This window comes from Parasteatoda tepidariorum, chromosome 1 (assembly GCF_043381705.1).
Source record: "Parasteatoda tepidariorum isolate YZ-2023 chromosome 1, CAS_Ptep_4.0, whole genome shotgun sequence".
NCBI classification, from domain to species: domain Eukaryota; kingdom Metazoa; phylum Arthropoda; class Arachnida; order Araneae; family Theridiidae; genus Parasteatoda; species Parasteatoda tepidariorum.
In genome coordinates this window covers 19334357-19351516 of record NC_092204.1, presented here as the reverse complement: position 1 = coordinate 19351516, position 17160 = coordinate 19334357, and the positions used below count along the sequence as shown (strand labels likewise).

The window sequence follows — 17160 nt, the reverse complement described above, 5'->3', positions numbered from 1 at the left end:
GTTTTGTGAAAATGAAGAGCGTTTGTGGTCTAATTTTTTAATGTTTAAAAACTTACTTCAATGTTGCATTAATTGGGCTCATAAAAATTTGCAAAAACTGAGGAATAAGGCAGTGATTTTAATAATTTTCATCTAGGTGGGAAAATGTCGCAAAATTGGCGATTTTTAAAAAAGTTTTATAACTTTTAAAATATTTAAATTATTTGTCTGTTCTAAAGCACAGATAATTCATCATGGCAAGATTATATGTATAGTTTAAAATCATAGCATTGCTTTAAGTGTAAGGTACTTAAACTATGGCTTTTTATTTTCCTTGGTGACAGAGCATCGAAAAACAACGTTAAAACTGGTAAGGACTATCATGTTAAACTAATTGTATTTTGATGTAAAGTCTTGGCAGGAATTTATTTCTTGATTTTATTTTATTAAATTTGCAGAATTCTTTAAACTACTTAATAATTTTTTTTACTTGTTTGTAAATAAATAACTAACGTCTTAAGTCCCTGTATTCAATTAACTTATCGTTAATTAACATTCTAACTTATGTAGATAAACTTAGCTCAACTTTAATGCGCCATTTTGCTGATAAAGATTAGCTGGCGCTGACATCTTAGGTCACGTGTGTGGGTATGGAATGTCTTCTTCTTCTTCTTGAAGTGCAAGTATCCAATTAAGAGCTAAAGAATCTCACTTCAACGAGATGGTACTGTCAAAGGTTACACTTGCTTGACTAAACTTTTCAATCGAAATTTGCTGTTTCAGAAAGGGTTAATATTTAAAAAATACGATAAAATTATGTTTAAATTGTTCGCAAATAAGAAAGTAAGAGAAAAGAAATATAGTTAATCACGGCGAGAATTAAACTCAGAGCACATCGTTGTCAGCTTAGTATTTTACCACTTGACCACTGTGTCGTTAACATGGTGAAAACCTAACTAGTATAGTTAATGAGCTTAAATTTTCAAATTCATTTTTCTGGGAATTGGAAGAGCTTATGTGCTACAGTGCTTTAATATTTTGAGAGGGAATACCCAAGTTTCATTCCAAAGGGAATTTTTCAAGACGTGCCCCCTTCTTGTCAGTGATAGTAAAAGAATGGTTAAAGTTGTCATTCATTTTTATAATTTCACTATAACTTAAAAAACATCTTTCAAAAATCTGCTTTAAAATCATATTGCAAATGAAACACACTGCACTTTAATAGTTCAATACATTCGTAATTGCTGGAGTATTGCACGTCTTGTAAAATATATTTCAGTGATAGTGGAATAAATTATAATTTTTTACAAATAAGTAGCACTTATTAAAATCAATGGCACATGAAAACTTTACAGGTTGCTCTTTCTTTTATACAGATAAATGTTTCAAATATTTATATGGACATGATAATCAAAATCCTTTAAAAATAAACTTATTAAACAAAAAAGTTTGTTTACTAATAAATCTAATTTACTAATAAATCTAAGAAATTAATACGGCTCATTATCTTAAAAAAAACGTCTTATGTTGATTTCGTATAACATAATCATGGCCCGCTCTAAAGATTTCAATTTATTAACCTGAAAATTCGCCAAATATCAAAAGTATTCGCCAATTTTCGAAAGTCTTTGCCAAATGCAAGTCTTAAAAAAAAAATTTTATGATCATTTTTTTTTTCCATTGAAAATTATTTTACGGTAGTTTGTTTCAGGCTTATATTATTTGGACCCAATTCTAATTGGTTATGCGGCGCATCTACCGAAAATTACTGTAATCGAATAAAAAATACTGATTTGTTTAGAAAAATTCTTTTTGACGTAATTTTAAGGATCGAGTTAGATATAAATATTTTTTACCACTGGAAAAAATAATTCGCCAATACTTTCGCTGAAACGCAATTATATTCGACAAATTTGCGATTTTATCGCATTTGGCGAGGTGGCGAATGCTTAGCGAGGGCCCTGCATAATTATTAGAATCGGGTAGATTTTCTATGTAAGAGAGCTTACTAGCTCTTTTATACAGAAATATGTTTGAATTATTCATACGGCATGATAATCAAAATCATTTAAAAATAAACTTATTAAGCAAAAAATCGAATCTAGTTTATTAATAAATTTAAACAATTAATATAGCTTACAATCTTAAGAAAACGTCCTACATGTGATTTATTATTATTAAGATCAGATGTATTTACAGTGATAAACAGTTATTATTAATTAGGTAGGTTATTGAATATGGTTACTTTGGAAAAAAAAAATTTATAAAGTACTTTCATAATTATGTAAAAATAGCTAGATTCACATATTATGCACCATTTTATTTTGTTACGAACAGTAAGTTATATAATTGTACATTAAATGTCGAAAACTAGCGAAATAAACCTCCAGATTATGTATAATTAAGCGCATAATTCATTAACATGAATGCTGATAATGGTAGAATGCGTGTCATTATCTAATTGTTGCATAAGCTCTCTATAAATTACGCGTGATTGGTTGCTCTGTGCTTAATATATATGTCTACTCTATTTAGAGTATTAACCATATACTAATAAAGGATTATTCTTGTTTGGCATGATGTAATCTGGAACATATTCAAATAACGAATTAAGTGTGGCATTTTGAGTTTATTCAATAATTATTAATGTTTAATTCATTTCAGAATTAGTCAGTATATTTTGCTATCACCTTAACGGTGCATTAATTTTTATTTTCCTATATTAGCATGCAGTTTCAAAATGTTATGTTTAGAAGTTTGGCTATATACTCATAGGAAACAGACGTTGAGAACAGTGCATTGTATAATAATTGGGGCTGACATACCAACTTGCTCCGAACAGCGTAAAGATATTTTCGAGTGGTAGTCTTTTAATGTAAGGTTTTTGGTTTAGTTAATTCCACTTATAGGGTTTTTACTTACCACTACTAAGTATTTTAAAGGCTTGTGTGATACGCCACTTTGTTACAGTTTATCCGAGAAAACTCTAATTCTAGAAAAAACAAAATTTTAACTGTTGTGACTGTTCAGCGCGCAAAAAGAATACAAGGCGTTCCGTCGTGCTGATACTTCACTCTCATCTGCAAACAAAAAACTAAAACTTTGAGCAAATTGCTTCTTTATTTTGACCTATATTATTTCCTCGAGAAAAATGCATGAATCTCATCCTCATCTGCAGTCAGCAAACTAAAGTTTTTGAGCAAGCTGCTTCTTATTATTTCCATTTATTTAAATTTTCTCGAACAAAGTGCTCGAACTACCTGCCAAACGCTGTGCAAAGCGTGGAGGTAGCGGGTTCGAATCCCGCTCTTTGTTACTCTGGATGTATCTTCGTTTTGTCCTTTTCTGTATTGTGCTATCTGTTCTTCTATATGACAAAGATTTATAAACGTAAATTGAGCACAAGCCTACACATGTGTGTAATTCCAATAAACCAATACGCTTAATCCGTGTATTTCAATAAACCAAATATACGTAATTCCAATAAACCAATAAATATAGTTAAGCCGTGTTGAACCCTTAAAAATATGGCAAAATTAACCGAAATCTTCAAATTTTAGTTTGTAGTTCTCTATTATTTTTTAAAACATTTTATCGAATCCGGAGCAGCTGACGTCTCTGATATTGAATTCACATTGATTTAAATTAAGACCTTACCAATTATAAAAATTCATTGAGTCAGGTTTCTACATAAACAATTCATCAACTCTATTAACCCTTTGCACTCCGATGTCACCTCTGAGGTGCCATCTATAATTACCAATCAGAAAATATTTTTTTTTATAATTTTACAATTAGTAACCATATCGCACCCTTGCTACAAAAGTTTAAATAAAAATTGTAGTGTGTATTTTAAATGATTTAGCACTTGCATTAGTTCAAACAGCATTTTAAAGTACTAGGAGTGCAGATGGTTAAGTCATGTAGTACAAAAGGCATGGCTAATGGGGCACCAGCAAGTGACGTTGTGCGGGTATCTCTATCCTGATTGGTTGTTGAAACGCGTCATTTGTTTACGTTAGCAACTGTTCTTTCCATTCTATTTCGAGTAAGGCAAACCCGCCAAGTATCACTCTTAAGTGACATAATCTATATAATCTAATATATATAATTCTCTTACGTGGCTCCCAAATTTAGGCTGTATTTCTTTTCCGCCAGTGGCAACAGTTTTCATTTTTAAAGAAGTACTTTGTGTAACTAAATAAGATTCTTTTCACAACACTTAAATATTTACTTTATTTTCTTCATATATACAGAGAACAGTCGGCAAAGAATTCTGTTAGTTTAAAAAACATTTCGCTAAAAAAATAACGAATTCTAAAAGAAATAAAAAAAAATAAACAACTTAAAAAATAAAAATGCTGTTGCCAGCCATAGAATTTTTCGAAAGTTAACTTAGAAACATAAATCAAAATGACATAGAAGCGCAACTAGATCAAAATTATGATACATGAGTGCTTGACGTAACAAATCCTTCAATTCTATAAGTGTTGTATCGCCAAATGCCCAGATAATATTGAAATGTACAGGCTTAGAATTTTCTGCAGTGAAAAGTTTTCGGAACTTCAGTATTCTTCAAAAAAGTATACAAGAGCTAAACGTTAAGAACGTATCCAATGAGCGAGCAAAGCGAGCATTGGATTGCGAAGCAATCCGAAATGAACTGCGAAAGCAGTTCCAGGGGTTGACGAGCGCCAGCGAGCAGGGGGCGAAGCCTCCTAGTATGAATAAAATCTGTTATATAATCTGAATAAAGATTTTTTTGACAAATATTCTTTCACCATATATTTCTTATTTAACACAAGGACAGACACGAAGCCATTTGGAACATAAACAAATCAATTTTGTATCGAAGTTGCCAGGTACACAAAACAAAAATATATCCCGGTTACAATAAAATACATAAACAAATAATAAATATAAGCTAAGTGAAAGCCGTAGACGGGAAAGAACTATATTTCAACAAATTCGAGGTGTGATATGGTGCTGTATTTAATTAATTTCACGTTAATGAACATTCTAACTTATGTGGAGAAACTTAGCTCCAATTTAACACGTCATTTTGTTTATAACTATCAGCTGACGCTGACGTCATAGGTCACGTGTGTGGGTATCCCGAGATCTTCTTCTTGAAGTGCAAGTACCCAATTTCGGCAACTTTATTTTTTAAATGAATTTGAGAAATTGATCCATTGTGCTCTTAAAACCTAACCAGCATGCCCGAGGTTTGCAACTATATTTCTAAATGTATATATATATGTATATATATATATATATATATGTGTGTATATATATATGTATATAAATGTATATGTATATAAATGTATATATTATGATAATTTTAAAAATGTTCGATTTAAATAATTTTGTTTAAAAAAAATTTTAAAAAAATTATCAATTTCAATATAATTTAACTTTCAAAAACTAATTTTAGGAGCAGATTTACAATGGTCTTCAGCATCTTCTTCTTTTAAAAATTTAAATCTTGGTGATTTATATATATATAACCTCAACTCAAAGTTTTGTGTTCACCGTATTGTGTTGAAAATCTTGCAAACATTTTTAATCTCATCTATCTAAAATCTATATTTTATATTTAGAATTCTATGTATTTAGAATTACACATATTGTTTGCTAAAGGCATATTTATCATTATATTTGAAGAATTTTGAACCGTAAACTTATGAATGCTTTCAAAACTGTTTTCAATATAGTTTATTTCTTTTTAATAGACATGCTGACATTGAAGAGATATCGTTTCCTGCTTCAGTGGAACTTCCTAGAAGACATGTCACTTTTTATTCTGATGTTGATAGCGATTCTTCCCTCTCTGGGGTAAGTAGGGATTTTTGAAATGAAAAGTCCCTCTATTTCTTTTTCACATCACCTGCCGAATAGACATGTTTTCTTTTTAAAATGAGTCTGACATAAAATTTTAAAAAGCCTGAAACCTGAAAGTATATAAACGCTTTTGAAAAATAAATTTCACTTTGATTTTTAGCATGAAACTTTTAAAATAACAACTATTAATTAAAATGTGGACCTTTCAAAATCTATATGTTAGTTTTTTTTTAAAAGTAAAAATCCGGGAAGAAATTTAAAAAAAAAATTGAAAGAAACGTTTTTAAAACAAGAACTTTCGAAGAAAAGATAAATTTGTAATTAAACTTTATTTTTTGATTATTGTTTTTTAGGAAAAAAATACGAAAAGCGTTGTATATAATTTTTATTTTATTAAATATTCTCTCATGTCGTAAATATATAAATATATTATATTCTCTAATGTTATTATCTCTTACGTTGCAAAAATTATTTTTAGCCATCTGATTTAAGCTCTAACCTGCTTTTGAACGGTGTGAAGTAACAGAGAGATATCCGTTACTTGTGTTGGAGTGACCCGTAAAATTTTTCCAAAAAATTTCTGATAATTATCGATAAATAATGGATGTTTATAGCGTGAACAATACTAATAATCATACTAAATATACTTGGTTACAATTTAAACGCAACGTAAGCCTTATTTCACTTATTTCATAGTTGCATTTCATTTTGAGTTGTGACTTGTGTAGCGAAATTACCATGAATATATTGTAATACCTATTTTTTCTTAAGATCTTCGCACTTTAAGATCTTCTATAATTAATTTAGGTGCGATGCATGAAAATAGACATTAATTGTGGGATCTCAATAATTCTTTTTTTTTTTTTTTAGGGAATGGTTTATTTATATTATTTTTAATCTTATTTTATCTCATCTACTTCAGTTTCTTTTCTAAAAGAAACGTAGTTTTAATTGTTAATTCAGTTACTTATTAAAATGTTCTCGAACACTAGTTGATTCCATCGTTTGAAGACTTGCTTGAGGATGATTTAATTTTCCAACGAGATTCAGCTTTATCAGATATCAAAGCTATATATCAAAATGAACTAAAATCTTGCTGTAGCAACGCAAAATTAGAGTGGTCAGTTAATTCATCAGATCTTAACTCAATTAAAAATTTATGAGGCATAGTAAAGAAAGAAACTGCAAGAAGTTGCTTCTACAAACAAAGCTGATCTAGTACAGGTTATTAAATCTACTTGGGCTAATGTAAACAAAAATGACTGCCTAAAACTTATTCTTTCAAAGCAAGATAATTTATTAGCAGTGATCACAGCTAAGGACAATGCTTCAAAGCTTTAAGTAACTTTTTTCTTCGTTTATAATTGAATTTTAGTGTTTATAATGAAATATTTATTATTTAGTGTTTATAATGGCTCCGCCCCCTGCTCGCTAACGCTCGTCAACCCCCGAGAATTGCTACGCAATCCTATGTGGTTCACGCCGTGAACCATGGCTCGCTGCGCTCGCTCGCCAATGAACACAATGTTCTAGCACAAAGACATAATATATTATCATCAAAGACATAGTATTTTATCATCAAAGACATAGTATTGTACTTATGTAGAAGAATTCTACCAATGTTCTTATTGGCTTTTAAAAAAGTATATTAGCTATTTAGATTGTACATGGTGAAAAAATCAAAACATTAGCTAAATAAGAAACATATTAGCAAAATAAATTATCAAATATTGCTTCACTAATATTCTGCATTTTAAAGCGTGAAAATTCAATGCATAAATAAACGCGAAATATAAAAAAATTCAATGCATTCAATACAAACACTTAAACGTTTTTTAGACGTTTAGGTAGCTCCCAGTAGAAAAATATCAATTCAACAGCGGCCTTTTAAAGCATTCTCACTTCAATTAATTAATTAATTCCTAATTGAGTTTAAATTAAATATTATCATGTTTTTAGGGCATGAATCTGAATTGAACAACCTGATAATGCTCACTCTGGTTATTGTTTCCGTTTTTAAAAGCGCTATATGTTGAGCCACCTCATGTGACATTTGCCATGTGACATTTTTAGCAGCAATCATTGGTCGATTTTCTAACGTTGCCATTCGGGGAGTTGTAATGAGGCTTTTTTTTGGTGCCGTGTAAGAGAAATATATATATAGATTTTGGATCACATAAAATTTTATTCAAATATTTTTATTATTATTTTTTTCAAAAATAAACTGTATAATTAATTTAGGTTTTATTTGGATTTTTTAATTGTTTAAACATACTTTGAAATATGTAAACTTGACTGGTTAAATTTGTAATTAAATTTAGGTTCGTAAAAATCTAATAGAGTAAGAGAGTTTTTAATGTCGAATTTTTTAATTGTTCTAATGTTTTGATTTAGAGCTGTAGAAAGTCATCACCAATTCCTTTGATAAAACCATTGTCACGACTCTTTTTCGCATAAAACTTTCCGTGATAATTCCCTAAAAACCTTTAGCTTGTAATCATAGAGTAAATATGAGCAATGTTCATGTACCCAATGATTAAAGGAGATGGGGAAAGAAAATAAGTGAATTAACTTTCTAAGTCACTCAATTAAACATTTTATCGCTAATAAAATCTTTCTAACATTCAGTAAATACTGGGCATGTAAGGATAAAACACTGTTGTGTATCACGGTACACCTGTGAGTAATACGGAATTTGTCACGCAAAATTTATTATTCTGTTTTATTTCTATTGAAGAAAAATGCAGATGGGTTTGCATGTTGCATGTCTTTGAACGCATACAGTGGGCATGTCAACCACACGATGCATGGATTCTGATTAAAAATAAATAAAAATACTGATGAAGTTTTATTCAAATACAAAATTCTTATTCAAATACCCCTGTTTGCTACCGCTCACCAATCCCGATTATTGCTTCGCAATAATTGTTGTTTCTTTTGCAAGAAACAGTTTTTTTTTCTTACAAAAATTTTAATTATTCTCTTAACCTGTAGCAAAATAATGCGTAGATTAAGGTTTCAAGGTTCCAATAAGGATTCAAGGCTTTAAAATTATTTCAACTATCGTTTTTCTAATTTGCAGAAGTTCGAACTAGTTATCTGGTATGAAAAGAAATTAAAGTTTCTAACAAGCCGACAAATCTGTGTAGGGGTCAGGTAACTGGCTTTGCATCAGAGAGGTTTTGGATTCGATTCCCGGGCAAGGCATGGATGCTCTTTCATTCTCTGTACTATCCTTACTGTGATAGCAACGGTGGCCCACCTAATATGGTGCCCCGAAAGTGACCAACAATTTTGCCTTTCAGATGTCTGTATTGACGCCATGTCATTCCCCAGGTGGGCAATGGAACAAAAAAAAGTTTCTAACAATTTTCTTCAGTTTTGAAAAATGCTGAAAGCGTTTGGATTATGATACTTTACGGATTTAAGATAATCTCAACTTGTTTTCGCTTTAAGAACAGTTAAATAAACCTTGGCATATTCGGGTGCCCACCTAATATGGTGCCCCCGAAAGAGTGACCAACAATTTTGCCCTTCAGATGTCTGTATTGACGCAATGTCATTCCCCAGGTGGGCAATGGAACAAAAAAAAAGTTTCTAACAGTTTTCTTCAGTTTTGAAAAATGCTGAAAGCGTGTGGATTATGATACTTTACGGATTTAAGATGATCTCAACTTGTTTTCGCTTTAAGAACAGTTAAATAAACCTTGCCCTATTCGGGTGCCCACCTAATATGGTGCCCCCGAAAGAGTGACCAACAATTTTGCCTTTCAGATGTCTGTATTGACGCAATGTCATTCCCCAGGTGGGCAATGGAACAAAAAAAAAAATTTCTAACAATTTTCTTCAGTTTTGAAAAGTGCTGAAAGCGTGTGAATTATGATACTTTACGGATTTAAGATGATCTCAACTTGTTTTCGCTTTAAGAACAGTTAAATAAACTTTGCCCTTATTATAAAACAGTATAATCCATCACAGTTAAAGCAATTTCTTGAAAGAAATTTCAAGTGAATTATATTCTTAAAGGTTTTCTTTTCAACATTTACGTTAAACTAGTAACAATAAATCAACTAAACGAAATACTTAAATGGTGTCTGTAGACAAATATGTGAACTTAAATTATGATTTCAAGTTTTTTGAACTCAAATAGAAGGAAGATACTCTAACACAGATTAATAGTTTCTGTTGATACACCCCACAAAAAAATTCGCTCCTCTTAATGTTTTAGAACAGTTTTATTTTAACATCCTTAAAAGAACAGATTACAAAAGCCATTTCAATGGAAATCATTTTACTCCGTTCACGCCTGCTATTGAAAAATGCTAGTTCGTGCTGGTGTTTCAACTTCTTAGGAATCTGGAGAGAGAAAAAAATAGCAAACACTATTTCATTCTTAACAATAGTTTTCTTGTAAACATGTATTCTTTTCATATCTGAGGGTGGATAACTAATGGAAGTCGTTATTTAATTTTTGAAAAACGGCGGAACAAATCATGCAAATTCTATAGTAAGTCGAATTTTTGTTTTGGCCTTTGAAAAGTTAACCTCATGCGTTAATTTTGTAGGTCGTGTAAATATGTGTCGAAGTTGCAGTTATTTATCTTTTCTAATATAAATGTTTTGATTAATGCTTTTTTTTCTCTTTTTTTTTTGCTAATATTTCATAGATGTTTTTACTACGGATTGCAATTTGGGTTTAAAATGTTTTTATTATTTAACACATTAAAGACTAGTGCTTAGCGCAATTATAAAATTTAGGGCTGAATATTTCATCTTCGAAATTGCTCCATGATGTATCAATAATATAAAAATGTTTTGATCTAAAATTAGGCAACTGCGATATACAGCTAAAATGGCAACAAGCACTAGAAAATATCAAACAATTCTTAGCATAAACACTGTATCGAATTTTTGTTATTTTAATGTTTTGTAATTTTTGTTATTTCCATAATACTTTTTACTAAACAGCAAAATGCAGAGATGCCAACTTGCTCCGGACAGCAAGTATATATTTTATAGTGGTAGTTTATCAATTGTAATTCTTGGTTTAATAAATTTAATTTAGTAGATTTTTATCCACCGCTATTTCTAAATAATTCGTAGGCTTATATTATTCACCACTTCAAAAGACTTTTAAAAAAAGGGGGATAAAAGCTAGTAGCAGAGATCCCCCCCCCCACATCATCATCAACAGTCAGTCAAAACTTTTAAAAAGCTAACAAAAATAGTCAAATATTTGCAAAATTTACTTTGTAGTTATTTACCGTTTTTTTAATTCTTTAGGCGTGTCCAAAGCAGTTGGCGTCTATGAAAATGTTGCGTTTTTGCTTGAATAGTCTTAAATGAGTTTATTAAGTATTTTCATTTTTGGTCTATTACTAAAAAACACACTCAGAAACATTAATTGTTTTTTTTTATCTTAGTCGAAGATTTTTATTGAATGTTTAAAAACGGCTGCATATTTTAGTTAAATTTTGAAGAAAAAAAAGAAGCTATAATCTGTTTTTATTTAAATTTTAAAAAAATCCTTCTTTTCTTAAGAAAATTAGACAAAAAAGCGTTAGTAAGTATTTGATTAAGTAAAGCAAATATATAGCTTTCGATTTTAACTTTTTTTTATTATTCTAAAATCACATCAGGAAAATATCATCCGTAAACAAGGCAACCAACTTTCTACGCTTTTTTGGAAAATATTCTTATAAACTAATGTTTTTGTTTGTGTCATTGTTTTACAAATTTGATTTAAAGTTATTTTCTACACCACTACATGTTTAATGGTTGAAAACTTCATATGTAACGCCACTTAGTTCCAGCTCTTCTCGTGGTGAGGCTTTTAAAATGTTGGCAAAGTTACCAAAAAATCTGAAAGCTTTTGTTTCTAATTGTCAACCACTTTATAAAATATTTTGCAAAAAGCGCAGTACTTGGCAGCCTTGAATAAATTATGTTTCGCCTCGCTGCAAAGATTTGTTAGCGCAAAACTAATTAAAATGAAAAATTTCTGCAACGAAATTATGTTTTTTACAAATAATATGCTATTTTCAGAACTGCTGTGTAAGTTTGCATCATTTTCTCACGACTGTTAGGTCAAGCTTAGTCTTAACTTTAGACATCGCAGTCTATGTATATTCAGAAAGTGTAGCAAAACGTCTATCTGGAGAAAAGCCACAAAGTTGGGAAAATAAAAAGCGTTTGTAGTTTAATTTTTTAATATTTTAACCCTTTCGCGGCGACTGTCACAAATACGTGCCAGCATAAAACCGTATCAATCAGGGTAAAAAGATAAAACTTGTAACCAAAGTATTTCTTTAGCAGTTTATTTGTGGGCGGGGTAATAATAGTTTGCTTTATTTAATTCACCACTACTTAGTTCGAATTAAAAATTGCATAGTTACACTTTTAACACACGTGGATTGGATGTGTTCGATTTAAAAGGAAAGCAAAAATAAATCTGTCAAATTAGCTATGCCTAAACTTAAGCTACCGCTTTTTATTTTTTGCTATCCTCATACTGATTCCTTACGAATACATTTATGACTTACCCGTCCCGAAAGGGTTAAAACTTACTCCAATGCTGCATTATCTAGGTTCATAAAAATTAAAAAAATGAGAATAAGGCATTGGTTTTGATAATTTTCTTCTGGCTGGAAAACTTTCGCCTAAGTGGCGTTTTTTTTTTTAAAAAAAGCTTAATAACTTTTTAAATATTTAAGTAATGTAATATATAAGTAATTGTCCGTTCTAAAGTTCAGATAATTTTGCACGGTAAGGTGGCATATTTAGTTTAAAAATGTAGCTTTGCTGAAAGTTTAAGACATTTAAACTATGTGTTTTTTTAAATTTTTATTTTCCTCGGCGCGAAAGAGCTTCAAAAAACCATACTGAATATGAAATAAAATCTCACCACTCAAATAAGTGTTCCATCACTTTTAACAAGACTTTACTTTTGCTTTTTATTTATTCATTTAATTTTGTTCTTAAGTTAACAGTATTGTGAATTCATCAATGATTGCTTAATATGCACACAAAAGCTCGTGATCTTGTAATCCAGCTGATGTCTAGGTCTTTCCAGAAAGGTTCTGTCGTCGCATAAAATAAAGCTTTTTTTGTTGCGAAAATTATGCTATTTTCAAAGCTGTTGTGTATTCGCCACAGTTGTCCATGACTATTAGGTCAAGTTAACGTGCCAGCGGCATAAACCTGCGTTAAGATGTCCATGCGGAAACCGCAGCACGGGTTAATACTGTTAGGTCAAGTTAAATCTATCTTTAACTTGGGTCCTCTATGCTAATTCTGAAATGCTGCAAAACGTCAAAGAAAAGTCAATGTTTTTAGGATATAAAAAGAATTTGTGATCAATTTTTTTTTTAATAATTAGGAAATTTCTACAACTTCTTATCTGGGCTCATTAAAACTTACAAGGAAGAAAAAAAATAGATGGCAAGATTTCTCTTTTTTGTAAGGCTTCTAAGTGACATAAAGACGTATATCCTTATGTGATTACCACAGAATGTTTAGGGATTGTATGACACGTGACTCCACACGTGACTTATACATGTGAGTGCTAGTTAAAGCGAAAAAAAATATCTACTGCGCATAGTCACCTTCTTTTTTTTAATCAATTGAAGAGCTTGGGTCAATGTAATGAAAAGTCACATTTTCAAATGATTCATTGGAATAACGTTTGTTTAAACACTACGATTACCATGCAGGCAATAACATGTTTCTGTGTGCTATGCTATTATCTATTCTGCATACTTGTAAAGTACCTATTTAAAAATATTAAAAAGAGATGTTGTTTTTGCAAAACAAGTTACCATTGGAGATGCTGTTACTTACTATCAAGGCTGTCAACTTTCTGCGCTTTTTGTAAAAATTCATTCTAGTCGTAGCTAAGTTTATGTTTTAATGTATTATTTTTTTTATTCATTTAAACTTATTGCTCACTCCACTACACATAAAGGATTTAAAAGTTCATATGCAACGCCGTTCTATTTCAGCTCTCTCGTGGTGAAATTTTTAAAAATGTTGGAAAAATTACAAAAAAATTCTTAAAGCTTTGGTTTTTAAATGTCTACAAAATAGTTTGCAAAAAGCGTAGTAATTGACAGGCCTGCATTACTATACTGTCCCTGGCATTGCTTAATGGCATTTTTATAATTATTTATCGATGGAACAAAATAAACAAAACGCACTTTTTAGGAATATTATTAATTATTCAAAGAAACCAATTATTTCGTATGAAATGTAATTCATATTCAATTAATTTGTCATCAGACCATTATAAGCATAAGTTTCTACGGAATAAAAAAAATTTTCTGTTTGTCTTAAAAGAGTATTAAAAAAAGAATGAAAATAAAAGTGGTCCTTTACCGTATTGTTAGAAGTGATATCATCTATTGTTTTCTTTTTGTTTGTTTATTTAAGAGCATGAAACAATTGCTTACTCAGATAGAATCCGTTTAAAAAAAAAAGGAAGAGGGAAAAATGCGATGATTCACCAGAAAACTGAGCAGTGTGTCACACATCACCTGGCTTACGTCACGTGAAGGATTACCATTTTGGCTTGAAGCTCGCTCGTATTGGAGAAAAAGATTTATCTTCGATTACTTCTAATTTTGATTTTATTTGTTTTTAAATGTATTTTCTGTTTTTCATTGCAGTAGCTTTTAACTTAGTTTCCTTGTATAAGAGAAAAAGGTTTGTTTTCGATTAAAGTGGGAAATAGTTTTTATTTTTTGCATAAGATTTTTGAGCGGATCTTAGTTAATTAAGCTTTGCTAATTTCAAAGTTGCAAACGGTTTTTCTCTATAAGCTACAGTATTTATTCTATTACCTGACCAAGATTTTTTATTTTTATTTTTAAATTCGCGATCGCAACGAACTATAGGGGGCGTTGTTGTNTCACCTGGCTTACGTCACGTGAAGGATTACCATTTTGGCTTGAAGCTCGCTCGTATTGGAGAAAAAGATTTATCTTCGATTATTTCTAATTTTGTTTTGTTTGCTTCTAAGTGTCTTTTCTGTTTTTCATTGAAGTAGCGTTAACCTTTGGCTTGAAGCTCCCTTGTATTGGAGAAAAAGGTTTGTTTTCGATTAAGTTGGAAACAATTTTTTTTTCCAGTTGCATAAGATTTTTGAACGGATCTTAGATAATTAAGCTTCGCTAATTTCAAATTTGCAGACGTTTTTTCTTTATAAGATACAATATTTATTCTATTACCTGACGAACATTTTTTATTTTTATTTTTAAATTCTCTCGGGGTGACTAAAGAGGTGAAAAAAGAACAACATTTTATTTACATAATAATTTTCAGACGATCATTTCTTGTTCCACAAAATGAAGACGTTGCTATGGCAACTCGGCAGTTTTAAAAGAAATCAAAAGTTAGCTTTTGGCTTACATAAAAAGTAATTAACAACTTTTAACAAGTAGGAAGATGGCAATAATACATTTCAGTTTATGATACGCTGCTTTAATGTCATATGTTTTGCCGTAAGTGTTATTTTCGAAGGATCAGGCAAGTGTAAATAAATATATATAAATCAATACGTTCTTTTTAAGATTGTACACCACATAAAATATAAACGAAACCGTAAATACCGTTTAAAAAAATTAATGTCATCTATATCTAGAAATACATTCGTTATAATTCGTAGTAACTTTTCAAGTCAATATATTAACATGTTCAGAAACTGCTACGATTACATACCTGCCTACTTGTACGGGCGTTGAAAAATATTTTACATAGTGGTAGTAAAACAACAAATAAATTTGGAAGAATTTTCTAAAAACTAGACTATTAAGACATCTACAAGTATAATTAGCCATCAAATAGATCTTATGTACTCATTTTTTTTAAATTATTGATTCGTCGTGGTAGTTTAAAAATTTTGTTTTGAAACTTCAAGATTTCAATACGCCAAAACGCTAATGTTGCTACCACTAAGAAAATTATTTCTCAACGGCCGTACAAGTTGGCAGCTATGCGGTTAATAAGTAAACTTTTTGATTAAATAAATTTGATTTAAAGGGATTATCACCATCAAGACATATTGATATTTTAATACGCCAATGCCTGTAACACATAATTGATTGTTAATGGGGCCTCACGGTCCGAGCGCTAAGGACCTTCCGCCAAACACTCTGTAGCGTGGAGGTAGCGGATGCAAATCCTATTGCATCATTGGAGGCATTTTTTTGATGATTTTTTATAATTTGTGCTCTCCGTTCTTTAACTTGGCAACGGTTTGTAAGCAATAGCATTCAAGCCTGCATAAGTAGAGCAATAAATACTGTGTTAATTTGATTTTTAAAAAAATTGCAAAAATGATTTTGCTTAAGTGCAAACGATTATTTTAAATCTATTTACTTTTAAAAGGTTTTTTAGATTAGTTCAGCACAATAGAATTCAATATTAATATCGTCAGTAGAGAGTGATGAAATCCTATCCCATCATTGGAAGCATTTTTGTGATGTTTTTCTATAATTTCTGCTCTCCGTTCTTTAATTTGGCAACGGTTTGTAAGCCGTAGCATACAAGACTGCATAAGTATGTGAAACAATAAATGTGTTAATTTGATTTAAAAAAATTTTACAAACGATTTTACTTAAGTGCAAACGATTATTTTAAACCTATTTACTTTTAAAAGGTATTTTAGATCAGTTCAGCATAACAGAGTTCAATATTGATATCTTCAGTAGAGAATGAATGAATTGGATATTATGTATTATAAATTTCGAATTTAAATGGGTATTATTTAGGAAAAAAATATTGCAAGCTGTACAAAATTAATTTATTTCTTTAAATTAGGATAACATTTAGAAGGATTTTAGTTTACCGCTTCGGGAAGGATTATAATTATAGAAGGATTTTTAATTAGGATTACTTTTAGATTACTTTTGGAAGGATTAAAATTATAATTATTTTTAATAGAATTTTTACCGCAATCAATACAATATTTATTTACTTTTTTAATTATTATGCGATTATTTTTTAGAATGATCTTTCTCAAAAATATTTTCTACTTTTTAGTGTAATTTTCTAACCGTTTGCTCGCCGAATATATATTGTGTAACAATAAAAAAATGCCTCTATGGAAGAAGTATTGGGGGAAATTTGCCTTCGTGGGAGACTTTGATGGAACCAATTCGTATTTGCTTCACATGATTAGAAAAACCTACCACAGTTAGCTTTATGGCAAGGGAACTCTCACCCATGATCTGTCTACCACTGAGGATATTTTACGTCAGCACTGTGGTTGGTGCGAGCAGGAATTAATGTAGTTTCTATTACACTTAGATGCTTTTTTTATCATATTTATCTAGTATTTTCGTT

At 30.3% G+C, this 17160-nt stretch overlaps 1 protein-coding gene and 1 long non-coding RNA gene across 3 annotated transcripts in view; one reads left to right on the top strand and one right to left on the bottom strand.

The window, feature by feature from the left end:
* Positions 1–17160, top strand: part of LOC107436825 (uncharacterized) — a 217196-nt gene that overhangs the window by 60806 nt on the left and 139230 nt on the right. For both annotated transcript variants that reach the window (XM_043039220.2, XM_043039221.2), the window contains exon 3: positions 5712–5814. In XM_043039220.2, coding sequence (XP_042895154.1) covers positions 5712–5814 — 103 coding nt within the window. The remainder of the gene's footprint in view (positions 1–5711; positions 5815–17160) is intronic.
* LOC107436826 (uncharacterized) lies at positions 5678–14391 on the bottom strand. Its single transcript, XR_011636126.1, has 2 exons — positions 14194–14391; positions 5678–5930 (listed from the first exon to the last, which is right to left on the bottom strand). It is a non-coding gene; the product is annotated as an uncharacterized lncRNA (long non-coding RNA).